General features: G+C 42.8%; 1 protein-coding gene across 1 annotated transcript; it reads right to left on the minus strand.

Moving 5' to 3' along the window:
- Positions 1-1,871: 1,871 nt before the first annotated feature.
- LOC126419868 (uncharacterized) lies at positions 1,872-21,832 on the minus strand. Its single transcript, XM_050087124.1, has 2 exons — positions 21,652-21,832; positions 1,872-3,046 (listed from the first exon to the last, which is right to left on the minus strand). Exons 1-2 carry the CDS (start codon positions 21,753-21,755, stop codon positions 2,752-2,754), a joined length of 399 nt encoding a protein of 132 aa, XP_049943081.1. The 5' UTR covers positions 21,756-21,832; the 3' UTR covers positions 1,872-2,751.
- Between the last annotated feature and the right edge of the window lie 200 nt (positions 21,833-22,032).

Raw genomic sequence — 22,032 nt, forward strand, 5'->3', positions numbered from 1 at the left:
ACACATTTTTGAAAAATTGATTTTTTTTAAATTTTAGATTTTGATGTCTTATCTCAAATGTTTGAGGGGGGGGGCACTATCAAGTTTTTGCCCCTGTTCATAAATATTATAGTTCTGGGGCTGGTCATACCAATATAAATAGCTGTGCAGGTGTGCAATGATTGCAGCAGAGCAAGTATATGACATGGCTGCTTTCACAGGTGACCTGGACTCTGATGGGAGAGGATAAGCCTGTGACAGGACTGGAATAAGAAGGGCTGGGTGGATGGACTGGGCAGCTCACAGGTGTGCATGACCATTTGGCACATGGGAGATCAGATAGGTTTGCCTGAACTTGCGATGATGACAGATGCCTTGCCCAATAACTCACTGCCAAGGCTCTGTAGACGTTCTGCAAGTGCCTATAATATCTGTGCTGCTCTGGTTTTCTGCTAAAAGAAACTTGATGACAGCTATCTGCTTGGAATGCACCACTCTTTCAGATGCCATTCTGAAGACTATGTATAGCACCACCATGTATAGGAACTTCATGAAACTGAAGGGACTGAAGTGAGATTATTCCACCATGTGCCACAACAAATTCCGCATTTTTTCAACTGAAATTGGCAGAGAAAAAAGTGTATTGCATCATTTAGAATGCGGAGGTGTTGGGTGTCATAGAGGAGAGAAGGGAAATGGATTCAGGGTAGAGGTTCTGCAAAGGATCAAATGCTTTAAGCAGGCACTAGAGGTTATGTGGACTTCTGGGATGGAATCATTCTGACTGGATTTATAGATGGAGTAGTGAAATAATTGGCAAAGGCCTCCTGTCAGGTAGTCACTGCAGTTCGTAATGACAGTGGTGAAACCTTTGTGTGCAGCTAGGATGATTAGGTCAGGATTTGTTTTGAGGCTGTGTATGGCAGTCTTTTCTTCTTCTGCAATGTTGGTGTTCTTGGGAAGGGGCACGGGGAAGAATGGTGAGGCTGAGATGGAGGTAATGAATTCCTGTAAGGTGACCAGGGATGGTTAGATGGGGCAGAGAGTCACAGATGGATGGTGGGGTGAACTAAGAAAGACAAGGTTCAATGTTCGGATTAGGTTGGCTTTGGTTGGGGGGTGTATGGCATGGGTAGTCATGGAAAATGAAATGCGAAAGTATATGAGAATGAGGAAGGAGATGTGTTCAATAGGGATAATTATAATTATTGGTGGGAAGAATTAGGAGCATGATATGCTGCACCAACAACCACGTGGCCACATAGCCATCTGTTGTGTGTGGCTCAGAAGTCAGAGCATGTGCAGTTTGGGAAGTGATGAAAAAATGCTTTAGGGTACAGTGATAATGGAAAACATTACAGGGTTGTGGGTGTGGAAGAAAATCTGTTAGCAAAATAAAATCATAGAAGGTGCCATACACAGAAAATCTTGCAAGCCACTCTTCAGAAAACTGCAAATCCTCTTACTTCCATGCCTTCATATACGTATGAAACCATAGCATTCATACAGCAGTATGCGACTGAAAATCCAGCACTCTTCCTCAAAAATGAAGATGTTCACACCTACATCACAAGGCAAAAATTGGATTCCCATATGCATCATACAAAACCTAAGCTCTGCCAAAATGGAGTTCTACACCTTGGAAAAAAGATATTCAGGGAACTACTATGGAACATACAATCAATAAATAACACAGTGGGGTTCAAAGCTTCAGTAAAGGAGTATCTAATTGATCCCTACTTCTACAGTCTGAAAGAGTATTTTGATAAATAATAATGTGCCAATATGAATAATAATGTACCAGTCTTATCCACTGAAACCATAGTAACATTGTGTAACCACTGAACAAATACAAATAATGTACCAATAGTAAGTAGTGTAACCATAAGAGATTAATGATGTTAAAATGATAGAAACAATACTGTGGTAAATGATGTCCAACATCTTATGTACATTGTGTGTACCAACCATCTCTCATGGACAAATAAATAAATACCTCTTCCTGTACTTTTTTTCTCTATTCTTATCTCTTGTTCTACATATATAATAAATATGCAAGTACTAAATAACGTTCAGATCACATTCTAGTATTAACTGCATCAAGAAATTTTTTGTGAATGTTCGCTGTTCTTTTATTATGTGAAACTTAGCAAGTAACTTAACAATTTTTAGTTCCATATTTAACTGTTAACCATGTGGAGAAATCTTTATGTGTCAACTGCATTGTTTTACTATGTATGTTCTTTTACAGTGTGTACTTTAGTTATGCATGGTACTATAGTTATATTTCTTAACATGTCAACCATAGTTTATAAAAACTGTTGTACATTACTCATCATGACATCAATTGCATGCAAATGCTTAAATATGGACAAATAAATAAATAAAAATGAATAAATACAGCCATTTTGTCCTTTAAGAAATAATTTCTACAAAATCAACAAAAACCTGTATTTCTGTGTACTACTCTTCCCTACTGAGTTGCACAATGTAAGTGAATGTTACTGTCAGGTGGCTAGCGAAGAATAATAAAAGTTTTGTTTTCTATACACTTCTGCTGTTTTCCACTCTCTATAGTGAGACTTTGATTTACATACATGTCACCTGATATTTACCACCTAGACTTATGTTACACACACACACCAATCTTTTTTCTCGTATTTCCTCCAACCATATCATCTACACACAATGTTTGGAGGATTTGCCACCAACTCCCTTTTCTTTGATTAACTGTATTTTTTTTACTGTTTTATTTTCTCGTATGGAATGACATCACTTTTCATTTTTTGTGTCTCTCAGCTCCTGGTTCTGTTGCAGCATGGCATGCTTCCTCTTGCGATGTATGATGTTCCCTTTTGGATGCAGTGAATGTCCTCTTCGCTGTAGTCGTGGTGTATGCCTTCTTCGCTGTAGTCGTGGTGTATGCCTTCTTGGTTGAAGCTGATGTTGCCTGTTTGCTTTTGTTCTGCCTCCAAATGGTTGTGATGTATGCTGTTGAAGTGGCCTGTCTGCTTTGTCTTCCTGTCGTGCTCTCTTGTGGGCAGGATGTGCCCCTACTGCAGACACCCTTGGAAATGTGCAAATGGCTATTAAAAAACACCTCATTGTTTATTTTGGTCCATATAACTATGAGAACACAAAAGGGAAGATCAGAGGATATTTAAAACAGCTCTCTCTCTCTTTCTTCTAATAAATTATTAGTTCTGTACTTTCTATTAGATATGTAGCTGTGTCCCTAGCTTTGTGCAATTTTTCACCACGCAAACTCATGCTTTTCAAAGTTCCATTGCTTGAAAGTGATAGATCATTTATGCTTACATACTGGTCTCCTGAAGGCCACAAGTTTTTGTAAAAAAATGGCAACATACCAAACACACGGAGTTCAAAGAAGCTTAGAGTTTACCACTTCTACTCAGCTTGCAAACTGTCACACACATTACATTTCATCAAAGAATGTAGCACGAGCTATCCGTATGTTCTGGTGTAATTTCTGAAGGGAATTTTGACACATGTCCATTCCAGTACTGAGAACTTGTCATATCTTTTTGGTGGCTACCTGAAAGTGTGAGATCATTACACCTCACTCCTCAGGAGGTGAAATCATAGAATTACTGTATTTACAGCACAATATGTGGTGCTTCAAGCCTCTTGTGGTAACTTTCAAGTGGTATGATTCATAATCATGTGAACTCTTACTGGTGTTGCATTCCACTTATTCTTACTGGCAGCTTCTAACAATTAAGAAATATGTGAATTTATTTACTTTGCTATAGAGAAACACTGCAGACAATTTGGTAATGTTTCTGCTCTTTAACAATGGTATTCAAAGTAAAGTCAAATTTATCAGTGGTTCTCCTGATTTGAAAGTACTAATTTTTTTACTGAAACTCTGCAATATACTCCCTGACCTCAGATGTACACTAGTCTCTATGTAAACATACCATCCTTAATATTTGGAAAAATTGTTGAGAAAGTAGGCCTTTACCTATACAACAAATTTATGGAGAATTAGGAGAAACTATAGTAAAAACTTCTGCCAACATACTGATTCACAGAAAGTTGAATAAGGGAGCTATACTTAAATTTTAAGTAGTTTTGTGTAATAAGTTTTATCCTTTCACATGAAAAGTTTAGTATATTAAGTATAGAATACTGGTTTCTAGTGTCTAAAGCATTAGTTCAGCATACAGCCACAGTTGTGTGCAAGAGGAGCCTCTTGACCCCCCCCCCCCCCCCCCCCTCACAGCGCCACACACACACACCTGGAATATCAATACTGAGTTTTTATTCTTTACAGAATTCTCATACACTTCTGGAACTGATTTCTTGCAGTTCCACTAAACCTTTTATTTGTCCCATTGTAGCGTGACATGGCTGACTGCTGTGAAACAATGTTATGTCTTTAACAATTACTGCATTTATGTGGATGCCCATATGCACAGCCTTAGACAAAAAATTGATTGCTGGCTAGCCGCCACGGAGGTTAGGTCTGATTTCTTGACTTAAGGTAGCCAATAAAGTCCATCACTTCTCAGAATTTTAAGTTTGGTGATATGTACAATGTGGCAGCACTATAGAATGCAGGAGTGTCTGGAGGGAGTGTAGTCATTTCCTTAAGTGACTGCAAGGCTGTAACAGCTTGTAGTCTAGCGGTAGACATCACACAAGTTGCAAGATTGAATCCACTCCATTCCATTTTTTTTTAAATGCATTTCAGTTGTCTGCAAAAGTAGTCAACCTAATGGAGTTCAAAAATAGTTCCCTTTATTTTCCAACCCTCTTGTAATACCAGCAATCTCCACAACAATTCCATCACACAGGTTGTAGCTGTGTCAAAACCAAGTTTACTCTCAGTAGTTTCCTCACCCTACAACAGCCCCAGGCAGCCGGCTACTGGCCACACATTACTCACCAACTTTGTCAGGCATCCTACGACCAGGTGAACATGATGCTATGATTGTGTTTATCAACTGTCATTTTCTAATTTGAAGTACTTTTTTTTACAGTCGGATATTGGATTTTGCATGATTGAAACTTATGAATGTTATTCAAGAGTTGTAAAATGGTGTCACAAGTGGAGAAAAGTCTAACATTTGCAACATATTGTTTGCTCTGGATTCAACAGATGTGTGAAGGCAGAAAAGGAGCTCAGAACACTTGAACTGTTCTGAGTGACTGCTTGCAAAACATGTCAGCAACAGATTTTACTTTTTCAAGAAATGTCGTTTGTTCTGTCATGACTGAGTTTCAATATTCAGGCAGTTTCAATATCTGCCATATGTGATGAACTGTGACCATTTAACAGTAGTATGCAACTTGCATTCAATCGACAAGATTCAGAAGTTGGGTGTAGGAGTACAACAAGCTATAACTGAAAGCAACAATAATCAAAGAGGTGACTATTACTGCATTTTATCTTGAATATGACTATTTTGCTTATTGGAAATTCCTATGCAGTATTGTTACTGGTGCCTAGTTATGACATCTTTTTGTTAACATCTTAAGAGGAAATTGGTGGTTGAGCTGTAAGAAAACACATCTTCTTGGGCAAAGGGCATTGTAGATATAACATTTTGCAGCTGGTGGCTCAATAAAGACGTTGTATACTTCGGAACCCTCTCCAGGCTTGTGTCCATTGCAGCTGGTATTTGTTACCAACTTCTAAGAACTGTAATTCAGCTTCTGACAGTATGTTTCAATAAAACAGAAAGTACTTTAATGTGATCATGCCTATAACTGCACAACTGAATAAGATATTATTCAGTTTGTGTTGATTTGTTTCCTACATCAAACTGCAACAGTGTGCAAGTTTGGCATATGATAGTTATAATTAATTTATTGACTTTGGATCTGACTGACTGCAGCTCTGTCATGAAATGGCTAAAGAATCTGGTCTTCAGTGAGACTGGAACTGTGACACACATCAGCCCTCGCTTCAGAAGCAAAGATGTCACCTCAGTGGCACTGAAGATCTGCTTTGATTGTATCTTTCTTATTGACCCAGTGGTGGCTAGAACTGATAAACTGCAACATTATGACCACCAACCTGCTATAGATATAAACCCCTCCAGGTAATAGCAGCATCAGCTGGTGAGGAATGTGTGCTAGTCAGCCACATGCATGGTGCGTGTAGTATCAGTGAGCATGCTGTCCATGTGTAGAATGGAGAAGGTGTGTGATCTATTTGAGTATGAACTAGGGCAGGATGTGATAATCTGGAGGCTTGGCACTGGTATTTAGGAAACTGCACAACTTGTCGAGTGTTTGAGGAGTACTGTGGTGAGTGTTTTCAACATGTGGTGAAGTCAAGGTGAAAGCACTTTCAGACATTGTGGGGTTGGGAGGCCACACCTTATTACAGATGTCAGATGTTGTAGGCTGAACAGACTGGTAAAACAGGACAGGCGGCAAACTGTGGTGGAACTAACATCAGACTTTACTGCTGGGCAGAGTACACGTGTGTCTGAAAACAATGCACTGAACACTCCTAAAAATGAGCCTCTGCAGCTGATAACCCATGCATGTGCCAATCTCAACACCTCAACATTGGTGACTATGACTGAAATAGGGACATGACCATTGGAGAATTGGCAGAGAGTTGCACGTTCTGATGAATCCCAGTACCTTCTTCATCATGCAAATGGCATGGCGCAAATCCGTCATCTGCCAGGGCAACAGCTCCTTGACACTTGTACTGCAGCATGGAGAGAAACTGGTAGCGATTTCATTATGCTGTGGGGAACATTCATATGGGTCCAGTGGAGCTCTTGCAAAGTGCCATAATGGCCAAGGAGCATCGTAGACCAGTCGCAAGTGACATACACTCCTTCATGACGATCATTTTTGCTGATGACAGCAGCATTTTTCAGAAAGCTTATGTTCCATGTCAGAAGGCCAGCACTGATGGACTGGTCTGAGGAACAAAGTAGCGAGTTTCACATCTGGGGGGTGATTGAACATCACATCAGAGCTCATGGCCCCCCTCTCCGGAATTTACGGGAATTAGGTGACTTTTGTGTGACTCCCTCCAGCAACCTGTTGAGTGTTTGAGGAGTACTGTGGTGAGTGTTTTCAACATGTGGTGAAGTCAAGGTGAAAGCACTTTCAGACATTGTGGGGTTGGGAGGCCACACCTTATTACAGATGTCAGATGTTGTAGGCTGAACAGACTGGTAAAACAGGACAGGCGGCAAACTGTGGTGCTTTGATGCCACAACACATTGAAGCTGTTGTCCATGCCAAAGATGGACATATGAATTATTAGGTAGGCAGTCATAATGTTCTGGTTGATCAGTGTATATGTCAATTGATTTTATTCACATTTCTGAACTACAGTGTAGTTATTGATCACACTCATATGCTCCAACTGCAGATATAAACCATAATATCAAAAATCTGTAACTGTCACAATTGTTTCCATTTTTCTGTTGTAAGCACATTGAAAACTGAAAAGCTAATTCATGCAGTAATAACAATTTTTGGAATTTAAATGAACTATGTTTCCCAGTATCACTTCTGGAAAATCCATGTGCATGGAAGGCAGTAGCTTTCATTAAATGTGCATGGTACTCTACAAATTTTGTGTTCCAGTTGCCTCTATGATAAATAGCTGTACCCAATGTGTTTGCGTTGACTGACTGACAGACACTCCAGCACATGCTAAGAATATAAACAGGAAGACATTCTTTGCTCTGGACGCAGTGTGCTGATATCACTATCTGCACATTCGTTGTGTAGCCAGAGTGAAACTCTGTTCCCAGATCCAATGGAGCATGTGGAACCAGTATTACATCATTAGTCATCAGAATATTAACCAGTGACTGACGACTCTCTTATTACTCCAGTAGGAAGAGAAACTATTTGCAAAGGAAGATGAGATGACATCAAAATTTATGCAACACACACAAAAAGAACTAAGGAGCTTTTCTGCACTTGATAGTTGCACACAAGTAAATAGCTTTACTGGGAGCATACGCATCCTTTCCTTCTCTTGCATCAAAGCTCTTGTTTCAGTATGAAGTGAGAAAATAAACATGGTACCAGATTCTACTTGCAGCCCCTATCAGAAACATTATAAAATCCAAGAGTCTCTTTTCTTTCATGCATAACTACAGCTCACAAATTCTTATTTATGGATTTGCAGACATCAAGTTTTCTTGTGAATGAACCTTGTGTTACTTTACTCATTTTGATACGGGGACATTTAAGAATGGAGAGTAACCCCTCTTCCCCTTTCCCCTTACTGCAGTGAACATCTCTGCACATGTGTGCATTCAGCACTGACTCACAGTTGCTACAACACTTCGTGGTGTCCACACCATGAGACAACACAGTTGTCAGATCATTCAGACAGCATTCAGTAAGTCAACAGGAAAGGAACTGAAAATCAAATTAACATCACTTTCTAAGTCATATTCATTCCAGAAGGGAATATCACTCAAAGCAGTCATGTGTTCCAGCAATTACCCTTAGGTAATATCCATACAAATAATTTGATAGCTGTGTGGTGCCGATGAGGTCGACACTAGCATCGATATACGTTTGTCTCTAGACTCCGAGCATCGCCTTTGGACGCTGAGCATTGTCTTTGGGCTGTTTCACCATGTCAGTTCTTTGTGAGCCTTTGATGTGTTTAGGTGAATAAATGAACTACTGTTAAATTGGTGTTGTTTGGTGTAACCAACCCAAATAACTACCTCACTGGTGACCCTGAGTTGTAACGTCTTCAATTTTCGCCGTTTTACTGTGTCTGCGACCTCCGTGTTGGTTATTTTTGTGTGTATTACATTGACACAGCATTCAGACAATCACTTCAGCCCAGTGCCTAATGACGGATTTTGTGATCGACATGCATCGTGTTGCGGGCAATGTACACCCACCAGGACTGCAACACGATGCCTCTCACTTGACGATTACGCCGATTTTGCCGGACGTTTTCGAGGCTGCAACAATAAGTGAGGTTAGGAGTGTGCATGACACCGGCTATCATACGCCTTTGTTTCCACCACATGTGCCCTCCCTCATCGATGGTGCAGTTACCTCATACGGATCTCCGTGCAGTGTGGGACCGATGCCGATTTTTGCAAATGCTTTGTTGAACAACCTACCACTGCCAAAACAATGATTTGCCACACCACAGTCCGTGCAGTACCACGCAGATTCCTGCCATGTGGCTGGAATTGCTTCGTTCACAGGTCAGCCTCCTCAGCACCCGACCACGCCCGCACCTGCCTCAGTTCAGCATCAGCACATTCCTTCCTGCTTCGATACCTCGGCCTGCAACAGGAACAATAACTTGTTATCTTTGCCTGACCTCCATCTCCGTCCCAATGTCACACCTCAGTGTTTTCTGCCATGACATTCACCTTATCCGCACACCGTTTTGAGTGGAGTGACTATGAACAGTGAACATTCACACATTCTGTCCCACGTTCGACATCATTTCCCACACTGTGCTTCTGGACAGCCCGTACCTCTGTAGCCTCCCTGTAATACAGGTGGCCCTGGCTCTGATCATACATCGAGCTTTCCATCGACTAACACGCATTCTCAAACTTAGAACTTTTTCTCACCTGTCACCCCCACGCCGGCTCCATTCGAGCTTCTGCTACCGTTCTTGGCACATCTTGGTACCTCATCCTCATCGGTCTTCCACGACACATCAATCTGAACACACCTGCCAAATGCTGAGCTTCCGCAACCACAAACGACACATTACGGTGTCTCACCCGCACCGGCCTTCCGCATCACGATGGATCGCGCTCAACCACAACGAGTCACCTTCACACTGCCACCCAAGCAGCCATCATCACCACATCCCCTGGAGGCACACTCTCCTGGAATACTACAACAACAACAGCTCGTTTCAGGCAGTGCCCCAACGAACTCAAATCAACCTGTTCTTCTGAACATTCTACAATGCTTACCAATGATGCCGCCATTTAATCCCGACAGAGCAACAACCTGGTTCAGAATTGTGGTCGAAGTGTTCGACCATTACAAACTCGATGAGTCAACCAGGTTTCTGTGCCTCATCACCCACCTGTACGACCAGGAGGACTTGATTGCTGACCTGGTCGATGCCCCAAACTCAGCTACCCGGTACACTCTAGCCAAAAAGACAGTTCTACGTCGGCTTGCACGCTCAACTGAGGCAGCAATATGGCAAGTTCTCCACATCAAGCAACTAGGCAACGACAAACCTTCCCAGCTCTGGAGACGGCTATGTGCCCTGGTCAGCGACAATCTACTTTCTGACCCAGCTCTCCTCGCCATCTGGCCATATAAGCTATCTCCTCAAATCCGCTTTGCTCTGGCTCAGAGGTCTCCCGAACCTGTCGAGCAAAGAATGACAATTGCTGACAAGCTACATGATGCATCACTGCTCTATTTCGCCAGTCACTGCCTACCTGACAAGTCTCAGGTTCAGGCTCATTGTCCTGCGGCCGGACGTGGTCAGGGTCACACTGTACCGACTGTTCCGCTCGCTCCAGGAAGCAGTAAACAAGCAACTGGGATGTCACCATCTCCACCCATGGTCACGCCCCTCCTACAACCAAAACTGCTGCAGCCACCAAACCTCAGCCACCACCTCTGGCAACAAACTTTTCGCAGGAAATGCAACCGCACTACCCATACTGTTACTTCCACACATGGTTTGGTGAGGCGGCATGGAACTGCAGACCACCCTGCTACTTCCCAAACGCCAATCGCAGGTAGGTCCAGGTGCCACCTCCTACGCACAACATCACAGGCACCCACCAGTGCTCCATTCTGTCTGGGAACAACCGAATAATTGCGGACGACTTTATATTAAAGACATTTCGTTGGGATACTTTTTCCTAGTGGACACAGGCGCTGATGTTTTGCTTCTGCCTACATCCTCAGTGTCGTTGAACATCCGCCCTCATCATACTTCACTGCATGCTGTGAATTCAACTAAACTACAATGCTCGGGTTCAACTTCCCACGTCGTCTCATTCTCTGCAAACTGCAAACTTGAGTGGACTTTTTTAGTGTGCGAAATTGACGAACCTATACTAGGCATTGACTTCTTGCGACACCACAAACTTTCACCGGACCTAGTGCAAAACACCGTGTTTTATGACCCGTCCAAGACTCACTTCCCCTGTGCTTCGTCGAGCAAACCCCCCGTGACACATCGGTCCGGGCTCCTCTCATCCGTACATGCTCATCTCTGTCGGCGACATTACAAGAAACAACTCACAAGTGCCTTGTCGAGCTTGAATACGTCACTTGCCTATGCAGGGAAAACTTCGAGCTCTCCCTCTGGCTCCATGGAACTCAGCTCCAGCTCTCCGATGCAGCAAAGGAATTACAGACACTACAGCAAGGACAAAGCAAGGTCATTAAGTGCGCCGAATCTGCTTGCAGTCCCAGCAATCGAGCCTCCATGTGCTTACCCCCCGCTACCCCTCGCAAATGAGCTATCAAGTCTGTCATAACATGTACCGACAGTTCCACAGGGCCACACCTCACTAACATGGCAGCGTTTGACACTCAGCCAGACACAAGTGCGCATGTACGATGAGCGTCACGTGTTCCCGAACTGACGGCTCCTACAGCGCCCCTTGCGGACAGCACCTCATACTAGGCAACTGCGGCTCCTGCATGCCGCTGTGCGACTGCCACTGACAACACAAACAGTGCACTCGCGCCAAGCGCTTCGCCCGCGACTGTGCTGCCACAGGCCGTGCCCCTGGACAATGGACTCACTAACAGCTCACAAGCTCTACTGGGCTCACCTGACCATGGTGCCACTGCTTCGGGCTGGCAGCCATCTTGTCGTGTTGACTCCTGGCACACTTTGCCACCTCGGCTCTTGTTGGATCCGCCGAGTGGCTCCGAACACCATGACCACGCCTCGCCTGCCCCGCCCGCCACACATTGTAAACAAACCGCCTCCCGCGCTGCCGGCAACATTTCTGTCGTCACCAATGGCATGGTTCACAAGCTTCTCCTCACGCCAGGTTTCCTGATCTCCAGTAAACCACGTCGACTTTGTCCCGAGCATCTTTTTGACCTTAAAAATCAGATTTCTGAACTACTAAGCTCCGGTGTCATTGAACCCTCTGGCAGTAGCTGGTCTACGTCCATACATATGACACCCAAGAAAGACGGGTCCTGGCACATGTGTGGAGACTACCATCGTCTAAATGCACGAACAATTATGGACACGTACCCCATACCCAACATTGCTGACTTTACCAGATCCCTCGCAGGTGCGACCACGTTCTCTGTCACTGACTGCAAACGGGCCTACCACCAGATCCCCATGGGACCTGAAGACGTCAAGGAGACAGCATTCACCAACCTGATCAGTTTCGATTCATGCCCTTTGGTCTGAAAAACACAACCCAGACCTGGCTACGCTTCATCAACGAAGTGCTATTTGACCTAAAATTCTGCTTTGCATATCTTGATGACATTCTTGTGTTCAGCTCCTCCGTTGAGAACAACGTTTGACATGTGCAAACTGTTATGAACACTCTCGCAGCAGCAGGCATCGAGACCAATCAGGACAAATTGCAGCTACATCAACCCGCTGTCACTTTTCTTGGGTTTCAGGTTTCTGCTGATGGCATTTCGCCGCCCCCTGAGAAAGTGCAAACAATACTAAACCTACCCAGACCATCATTCAAAGAACTCCGCCACTTTCTGGGGATGGTCAATTATTGTCATCGACATCTACCTTGGGCTGCAGAGATTCAGGCTCCACTGACAGATGCCTTGGCAGGCACCAACACGTCTGGATCTCGGCCCGTTCCATGGACCCCTGCTATGGCTGACTCTTTCACTGCCCTCAAAAATCTTCTTGCCGAGGCATGCACCATTGCGCATGATCATCCCAATGCGCAGCTTTTCATCAGCACAGACACGAGCGATACTGCCATCAGTGCGGTCCTTAGCCAGACAATTGATGGCCAAACTTCGCCTCTGCAGTTCTTCTCACGCAAGCTCACCAATGCACAACGGAAATATTCCACATTTGACAGAGAGTTGCTTGCGGTCTACCAAGCGATTAAGCATTTTAAGACATATGTTGAGGCACGCCATTTCTATGTTTTAACGGACCACAAACCCCTGTCTGTAGCCATTACAAACCTGCCAGCTGACTCGCCTCCTCGCCGCTTCAGATACATGGACTTCATATCTCATTTCACCACCGATGTCAGACACATAAACGGGTGCTGACAATGTAGTTGTTGATTTCCTTTCATGAGTCAACGCTGTCCATTCTCTGTTAGACCTCTCTGAACTGCCTAACCTCCAACCCGCCAACAAGGAAACACAAAACATGATTTCAGACTCTACTTCTTCACTACACTTTGTCCGCACCACCTTCCCTGGCATCTCTGGTAAGATCTGGTGTGACGACAGTACGGGTACGTTACGCCCCCTCATTCCAACCACGCTCCGTCGAGCTGTCTTGAACACATTTCATAATTTAGCCCACCCCGGTGTTCGTGCATCCACCTGCCTCATAGCGGAGTGCTTTGTGTGAAGAAATGTCAACAAGGACTGCCAGCAATGGGCACACTCCTGCGTCACATGCCAACGCTGCAAAGTACACAAGCACACTTCACCCCCCCCCCCCCCCCCTCCCACGGCTCCTGTTCGATCCCTCCTGGGCGTTTCCAGCATATTCATATTGACACTGTCGGCCCTCTCTCCCCCTCTGACAGCTCTTGTCCGTGCTCCCCTCCAACCTCCATATACCGGCCCGTACTGAGTTCAACGGCAGTTAGCCAACACCTCTGACATCCAGATGAAAGATTCAGCTATCACAGTCTCTCTCAACAGACTTAAGCCTACTCGTGTTGAGCCTTCTTCTACCGCCCTTCAGGCCACAACCACGCGACTCACTATCGTGGCTCACAATGCTCTGTCCACTCCCTCCATGTCGGACTTAAACACTCAATCGAGTGACTTCCAGCTCCAATCGTTGAGCCCTCCTCCAACTTCACCCGCTATGCCGGTCTCACACACTCTGTCGAGTGACTTCCAGTTGCAATCGTTGAGGTCTCCTCCGACCTCGCCCCTTACTCCGGTCTCACGCACTCCGTCAAGTTACCACATGTTCCACATGTCGAGCTTACCTATGATCATGCCCTTGCCACCGATCCCTTCGACCTCTCCACCGTCGCCTGCCTCGCCCTGTTGAGGTTTCTCATGCCCCCCCATCTAGAACATGCCCTTGCTCGAGATGTTTGTGCCTGTCCCCCTGGACATAATCCACAACATCTCAATAATACTATGCAATTATACACTGTTCATCATGTGTTTCCCTTTATCCAGAGCTCATGATGACACAACCTCTGCCATTCCCTGCCACCTGGTGAAATGTGTTCCCCTCTCACCCGATGTCGACCTGGACAAGCTTCGTGTTTTCGCCACGCCCACTGGAGACATCGTCGTCGTTGCTCCGTTCCACCCGCAAACCACCGGCCTACCTGTCGCCGCATGCCCAGTACGATGCCCGGTGCGCTTCAATGACTTCCAGGTTCATGACATCTACCCACGCAGCTCCCCGACGACGCTGTTGAGCTGACCATGGTCCGGCTCCCGCGGACCACCCATGCCAATGCCTTAGTCACCCCCCCCCCCCTCCCCCGGCCTCTCAAGAGTACTCCGTACTGTGGCAGGGGGGGGGGGGGAGCTATGTGGTGCTGATGAGGTCGACACCAGCATCAATATACGTTTGTCTCTAGACTCTGAGCATCGTCTTTGGATGCTGAGCATTGTCTTTGGGCTGTTCCACCATGTCAGTTCTTTGTGAGCCTTTGCTGTGTTTAGGTGAATAAACGAACTACTGTTAAATTGGTGTTGTTTGGTGTAACCACCTCAGCTAAAAGGGCTCATTAGCATGAAACTTTCAGGAATTTACTAAGATGAAACACAAGAATTGAGGCAAATTGAAAATATAAATTCTCATCTATAAGGTGCTTTTCACATTTATTGACAAAGCATCAGCAGCAGTTATATTGTAACCCTAATTAATAGATGGCAGTGACAACTGTATAATCAGAATAGTACATGTGTTCAGAGAATGGTGTGGCATCATACTGTCCACTGGTTTTGCATGACATTAGTGTTGGTACACTTACTCTAGCCCTGACTCCTTAAAGATAGTGTGCTGTTGCCTTCTCTCCTTATGACTAGCAGCTCTAATAAGTCTCTGCCTCTTTCATCCCACTCCATAAGCTAAGCACTTTTGTGTGACTATGAACAACTTCTTTACAATATTTTCTCATGTCTCCATGAAGAACAAGCAGAGAATGAAACAAAAACCCTTAACATTGGAAGAGAAACACCCATCAATCTGTTCAATCCAATATGCAAAGCACCTATTTCATTTGTACTAAGCAGAGACAGAATTAATTCTTATGATAAGTTCAGGCGAATGCAGGATTCTAAATACAAAGTCAAATAGGAGTAATGCAGGAGTAGGCTTAATAGTGAATAAAAAAATAGGAATGCGGGTAAGCTACTACAAACAGCATAGTGAACGCATTATGGTGGCCAAGATATACACGAAGCCCACGCCTACTATAGTAGTACAAGTTTATATGCCAACTAGCTCTGCAGATGAAGAAGAAATTGAAGAAATGTATGATGAAATAAAAGAAATTATTCAGATAGTGAAGGGAGACGAAAATTTAATAGTCATGGGTGACTGGAATTCGGTAGTAGGAAAAGGGAAAGAAGGAAACGTAGTGGGTGAATATGGATTGGGGGTAAGAAATGAAGAGGTAGCCGCCTGGTAGAATTTTGTGCAGAGCATAACTTAATCATAGCCAACACTTGGTTCAAGAATCATGAAAGAAGGTTGTATACATGGAAGAACCCTGGAGATACTAAAAGGTTTCAGATAGATTATATAATGGTAAGACAGAGATTTAGGAACCAGGTTTTAAATGGTAAGACATTTCCAGGGGCAGATGTGGACTCTGACCACAATCTATTGGTTATGACCTGTAGATTAAAACTGAAGAAACTGCAAAAAGGTGGGAATTTAAGGAGATGGGACCTGGATAAACTGAAAGAACCAGAGGTTGTACAGAGTTTCAGGGAGAGCATAAGGGAACAATTGACAGGAATGGGGGGAAAGAAATACAGTAGAAGAAGAATGGGTAGCTTTGAGGGATGAAGTAGTGAAGGCAGCAGAGGATCAAGTAGGTAAAAAGACGGGGGCTAGTAGAAATCCTTGGGTAACAGAAAAAATATTGAATTTAATTGATGAAAGGAGAAAATATAAAAATGCAGTAAATGAAGCAGGCAAAAAGGAATACAAACGTCTCAACAATGAGATCGACAGGAAGTGCAAAATGGCTAAGCAGGGATGACTAGAGGATAAATGTAAGGATGTAGAGGCTTATCTCACTAAGGGTAAGATAGATACTGCCTCCTTTGGAGAAAGGAGAACCACTTGTATGAATATCAAGAGCTCAGATGGAAACCCAGTTCTAAGCAAAGAAGGGAAAGCAGAAAGATGGAAGGAGTATATAGAGGGTCTATACAAGGGCGATGTACTTGAGGACAATATTATGGAAATGGAAGAGGATGTAGATGAAAATGAAATGAGAGATGTGATACTGCATGAAGAGTTCGACAGAGCACTGAAAGACCTGAGTCAAAACAAGGCCCCGGGAGTAGACAACATTCCATTAGAACTACTGACGGCCTTGGGAGAGCCAGTCCTGACAAAACTCTACCATCTGGTGAGCAAGATGTATGAGACAGGCGAAATGCCCTCAGACTTCAAGAAGAATATAATAATTCCAATGCCAAAGAAAGCAGGTGTTGACAGATATGAAAATCACCAAACTATCAGTTTAATAAGTCACGGCTGCAAAATACTAACGCGAATTCTTTGCAGAGTAATGGAAAAACTAGTAGAAGATGACCTTGGGGAAGATCAGTTTGGATTCCGTAGAAATATTGGAACACGTGAGGCAACACTGACCCTACGACTTATCGTAGAAGCTAGAGTAAGGAAAGGCAAACCTACGTTTCTAGCATTTGTAGACTTAGAGAAAGCTTTTGACAATGTTGACTGGAATACTTTCTTTCAAATTCTGAAGGTGGCAGGGGTAAAATACAGAGAGCGAAAGGCTATTTACAATTTGTATAGAAACCTAATGGTAGTTATAAGAGTTGAGGGGCATGAAAGGGAAGCAGTGGTTGGGAAGGGAGTGAGACAGGGTTGTAGCCTCTCCCCCGATATTATTCAATTTGTATATTGAGCAAGCAGTGAAGGAAACAAAAGAAAAATTCGGAGTAGGTATTAAAATCCATGGAGAAGAAATAAAAACTTTGAGGTTTGCCGATGACATTGTAATTCTGTCAGAGACAGCAAAGGACTTGGAAGAACAGTTGAACGGAATGGATGGTGTCTTGAAGGGAGGATATAAGATGAACATCAACAAAAGCAAAACGAGGATAATGGAATGTAGTCGAATTAAGTCCGATGATGTTGAGGGTATTAGATTAGGAAATGAGACACTTAAAGTAGTAAAGGAGTTTTGCTATTTGGGGATCAAAATAACTGATGACGGTTGAAGTAGAGAGGATATAAAACTTAGACTGGCAATGGCAAGGAAAGCGGTTCTGAAGAAGAAAAATTTGTTAACATCGAGTATAGATTTAAGTGTCAGGAAGTCATTTCTGAAAGTATTTGTATGGAGTTTAGCCATGTAAGGAAGTGAAATGTGGACGATAAATAGTTCAGACAAGAAGAGAATATACGCTTTCGAAATGTAATGCTACAGAAGAATGCTAAAGATTAGATGGGTAGATCACATAACTAATGAGGAGGTGTTGAATAGGATTGGGGAGAAGAGAAGTTTGTGGCACAACTAGACTAGAAGAAGGGATCGGTTGGTAGGACATGTTCTGAGGCTTCAAGGGATCACCAATTTAGTATTGGAGGGCAGCGTGGAGGGTAAAAATCGTAGAGGGAGACCAAGAGATGAATACACCAAGCAGATTCAGAAGGATGTAGGTTGCAGTAGGTACTGGGAGATGAAGAAGCTTGCACAGGATAGAGTAGCATGGAGAGCTGCATCAAACCAAACCACAACAACAACAAGTACAGTAATTCTGCAGATAACTGCTTAGGCAAATTACCATCTGCTAAGCAACTAAAATGGCAGTAATTGCGCCAGTTCTGTATTTTACCCTTAGTTAAGTAATCAGTTTGTTCCAGAATTCCTTCCACTGTTATGAAATATACTACCCATTAGTTGTCTGAATCAATAGACATTTCACTTTGAGTCACAAGTATTTGACATGTTTTAGCAGCATCACAGGACAATGACTAATGAAAGGATGCCATTAAAGTCCCTTTACATATATTGTCTGAAAAAGTTTCTATATAAAATGTCATCTGAAAAGTGTTTGACAAAACAGTGATAGTCGACTGACTTTCAGGACTGGAGCTGAATTACTGTAGCTCACTAGATATTCGTTTGGAATTTTAATGCCTGAAAATTCATGCATAATTAGCAATAGAGCATTGGAAAATTAACATTTTGGCCTAGGCTACAAGGTGGTTATTTTATGAGTAAATTATAATATCTATCATAATTTATTTAATGGAAAATCTCATTTTTCTTAATTCATTACCATGCTCGTCAAATTTAAGGATCATGACTGTGTGGAATAATTACATCAAAATCAGTGTCAGATTAAGCAGTGCAGTAGAGTAATGTCATAAATCACTCATCCAGTGTGCCATGGATGCAGATGAATCATGGGATGCCAAAAATGTAAGTGAACATGTGATTTATGAAAAGTGTATCACACAATATCACACCAAAACAACTGGATAAACATTATCTGCAACCTGCACAAGCCATGATTTCAGTCATGACAAACGATGAGACACAGCTCCATGCCATCAGAAGGCACCACTGGCACTCAATTTCTGGCCATTCACTGACACTGCTTCCCCAAAATACTCCACTCCACGAGCCACTCCAGGCAAACAGCTCTAAACTAAGACAATTTATCTTCAATGATAAATGATGATCAAAACACACTTGAAATGGATTGCAATATGTTAAACATAAATAATTATAACAGCTATTTTCTATCTCAGTCTGTACTAAAGCAATGAGAGAAAGTTCACATTGTCAACGTTATATCACTAACTGTATACTGGTGCAACAGTAGTCGTACTTTCAGATCCCACTACAAAAATATATTTAAATCCAGATGTTTTCCTCTTCCTCTATTTTAACTGATAATGACCACAATGAAATCAACTAAGGAAATCCTATGAAACACTTGAGATTGTAATTGTCAGATGACTGATCGAGTTTGCCGCACTTTGCTGGTTACTACTATGATACAGGGAAAATAAAAAGAATCATCCAATTTAGAGAAATCATAACTATTACATTATTTGAGATATGTACATGAACAACATACTGTTTGAATGAGTAAACTCTCGAGTTTAACGTGGTTACTGCTAGGTAATAGCAGTGTGTGCCTACTTCAGTTCTAGTAAAAATGGTGGTGGGACAACAGAGAGCATTTTGTGTTGTATGCTTTGTACAGTGCGGCTCAGTAATAACTATTCAGCATGCCTTTTGTACTAGGTATGGTGTGATCCTCCTACAGCACAGAGCATTAGATGATGACATGAACAATTTTGAGAAACAGGTTGTTTGTGTAAAGGGAAAATGCCACCCCATCCATGAGTGTCTGACACAGACATCAATTGCATCTGCCATAGTTTCACAAGGAGTCCGAAGAAATTCATTCGCTATGCAGCTCGACAGCTCAACATGCCCCCGATGTCAAACTGGCATGTGTTGTGTTGATGTTTACACATTAAACCATACAAAATTCAGCTATGACATCGGAAGTTCACTGAGGCTTTTTGCGGATGATGCTGTGGTATATCGAGACATTGTAACAATGGAAAATTGTACTGAAATGCAGGAGGACCTGCAGCGAATTGATGCATGGTGCAGGGAATGGCAATTGAATCTCAATGTAGACAAGTGTAATGTGCTGTGAATACATAGAAAGAAAGATCCCTTATCATTTAGCTACAATATAGCAGGTCAGCAACTGGAAGCAGTTAATTCCATAAATTATCTGGGAGTACGTGTTAGGAGTGATTTAAAATGGAAGGATCATATAAAGCTGATCATCGGTAAAGCAGATGCCAGACTGAGATTCATTGGAAGAATCCTAAGGAAATGCAATTCGAAAACAAAGGAAGTAGGTTACAGTACGCTTGTTCGCCCACTGCTTGAATACTGCTCAGCAGCGTGGGATCCGTACCAGATAGGGTTGATAGAAGAGATAGAGAAGATCCAATGGAGAGCAGCACGCTTTGTTACAGGATCATTTAGTAATCACAAAAGTGTTACGGAGATGATAGATAAACTCCAGTGGAAGACTCTGCAGGAGAGACGCTCAGTAGCTTGGTACAGGCTCTTGTTGAAGTTTCGAGAACATACCTTCACCAAGGAGTCAAGCAGTATATTGCTCCGTCCTACGTATACCTTGCAAAGAGACCATGAGGATAAAATCAGAGAGATTAGAGCCCACACAGAGGCATACCGACAATCCTTCTTTCCACGAACAATGCGAGACTAGAATAGAAGGGAGAACCGATAGAGGTACTCAAGGTAGTCTCTGCAACACACTGTCAGGTGGCTTGCAGAGTATGGATGTAGATGTAGATGTACTGCAAACTCTTCATGAAGATGACAAACAACATGAGTGGAGTTCTGTAATTTTGTTCTTGGAAAGATGAAGGACAACAGTTTTCTTCCATGCATAGTGTTTAGTGATGGGGCAACATTCCGGTTAAATGGAAAGGTGATCCCTCATAGTGTGAGAATATGGGGTATGGAGAGCAACCACATGAAGTTGTTCAACAGGAGAGGGACTCTTCAAAATGTAATGTGTTTTGCACAGTTTCACAGGAAAAGGTATATAATCCATTTTTCTCTGCTGAGAACACTGTTACAGGAAGCACATATCTCGATATGCTTGAAAACTTTCTTTTTCCACAGCTGCAGACTGATTCAAACAACTTCATTTACTAACAGGATGGGGCACCACCACACTGGCACCTGGAAGTGTAGGAATTTTTAAATCAAAGGATTACTGAATGATCAGTTGCACTGGGCCAAATGATTCAGCCTTACATTACTCTCCTCCATGGTCACTGGACCTGACTGTATGTGATTACTTCTTGTGGGAATTTACAAAAGACTCTAGTTATGTGCCTCAATTACCAACAACAATGAATGAACTGAGACATTGCATAACAGCAGCTGTGGTAGCTGTAACTCAAGATATGCTCGTTGCACTGTGGGAACAATTTGAATACCACATAGACCACACCATGGACCTCAAGGGGGGCATATTGAACACCTATGAAAAGCTATGAAAAAAAAAAAACTTTTTGAGTTTCCTGTTAATAAAAAAAAACAAAATTCATTGTAAATATTTATTAGTTTCAGAAATATATACATGCCCAATTGGATGATTCTTTTTCATACACCCTGTATTGTTTATCAGTCATAAGCACATAGATGTCACTCATTTTCACTGCATTTTGAATGGTAGAGCTTGAAGAATGGAAACATTAGATGTTCACCACAATACAATATTAGTATTTACCTTTCGTATTCATCTTCAGAGTAACAATGGAACAACCACTCAAAAAAGCTGACAACAAGAAGGTAGCTATAAAACTGCGTCCAGTGCCATATTTTAAGAAACATCGCTGGTTATTGTTGTCGTTGGCCAAGGAGGGAGTGGGTGTGAATTATGGTGTGGTAGACTGTAACAATTGTTAATCACTTCCAAAATGAGGTGATGATTTACTGTAAAAGAAGAAAAAACAAAAAGAAGAAAAAATAAATGCTGCCAGAAAGGCATTTCACTGTGATTAATTGGTATATTATGGGTCTGTCTTATGTGTGAGGTAATAGGGTGTGGAGGCTATTTGCCTACTACTGAGCAACTCTTCCACGAGCATAAAATAAATCTGAGCTATGA

The sequence above is a fragment of the Schistocerca serialis genome, chromosome 9 (assembly GCF_023864345.2).
Source record: "Schistocerca serialis cubense isolate TAMUIC-IGC-003099 chromosome 9, iqSchSeri2.2, whole genome shotgun sequence".
Classification (NCBI taxonomy): Eukaryota; Metazoa; Arthropoda; class Insecta; order Orthoptera; family Acrididae; genus Schistocerca; species Schistocerca serialis.

Coding starts and splice junctions, on each gene's coding strand:
- LOC126419868 (XM_050087124.1), bottom strand. CDS start 21,755: ATGTTTCTTAAAATATGGCACTGGACGCAGTTTTATAGCTACCTTCTT. Junction 3,047..21,651: donor TCTGAAGATGAATACGAAAG/GTAAATACTAAT, acceptor CACATTTCCAAG/GGTGTCTGCAGTAGGGGCAC.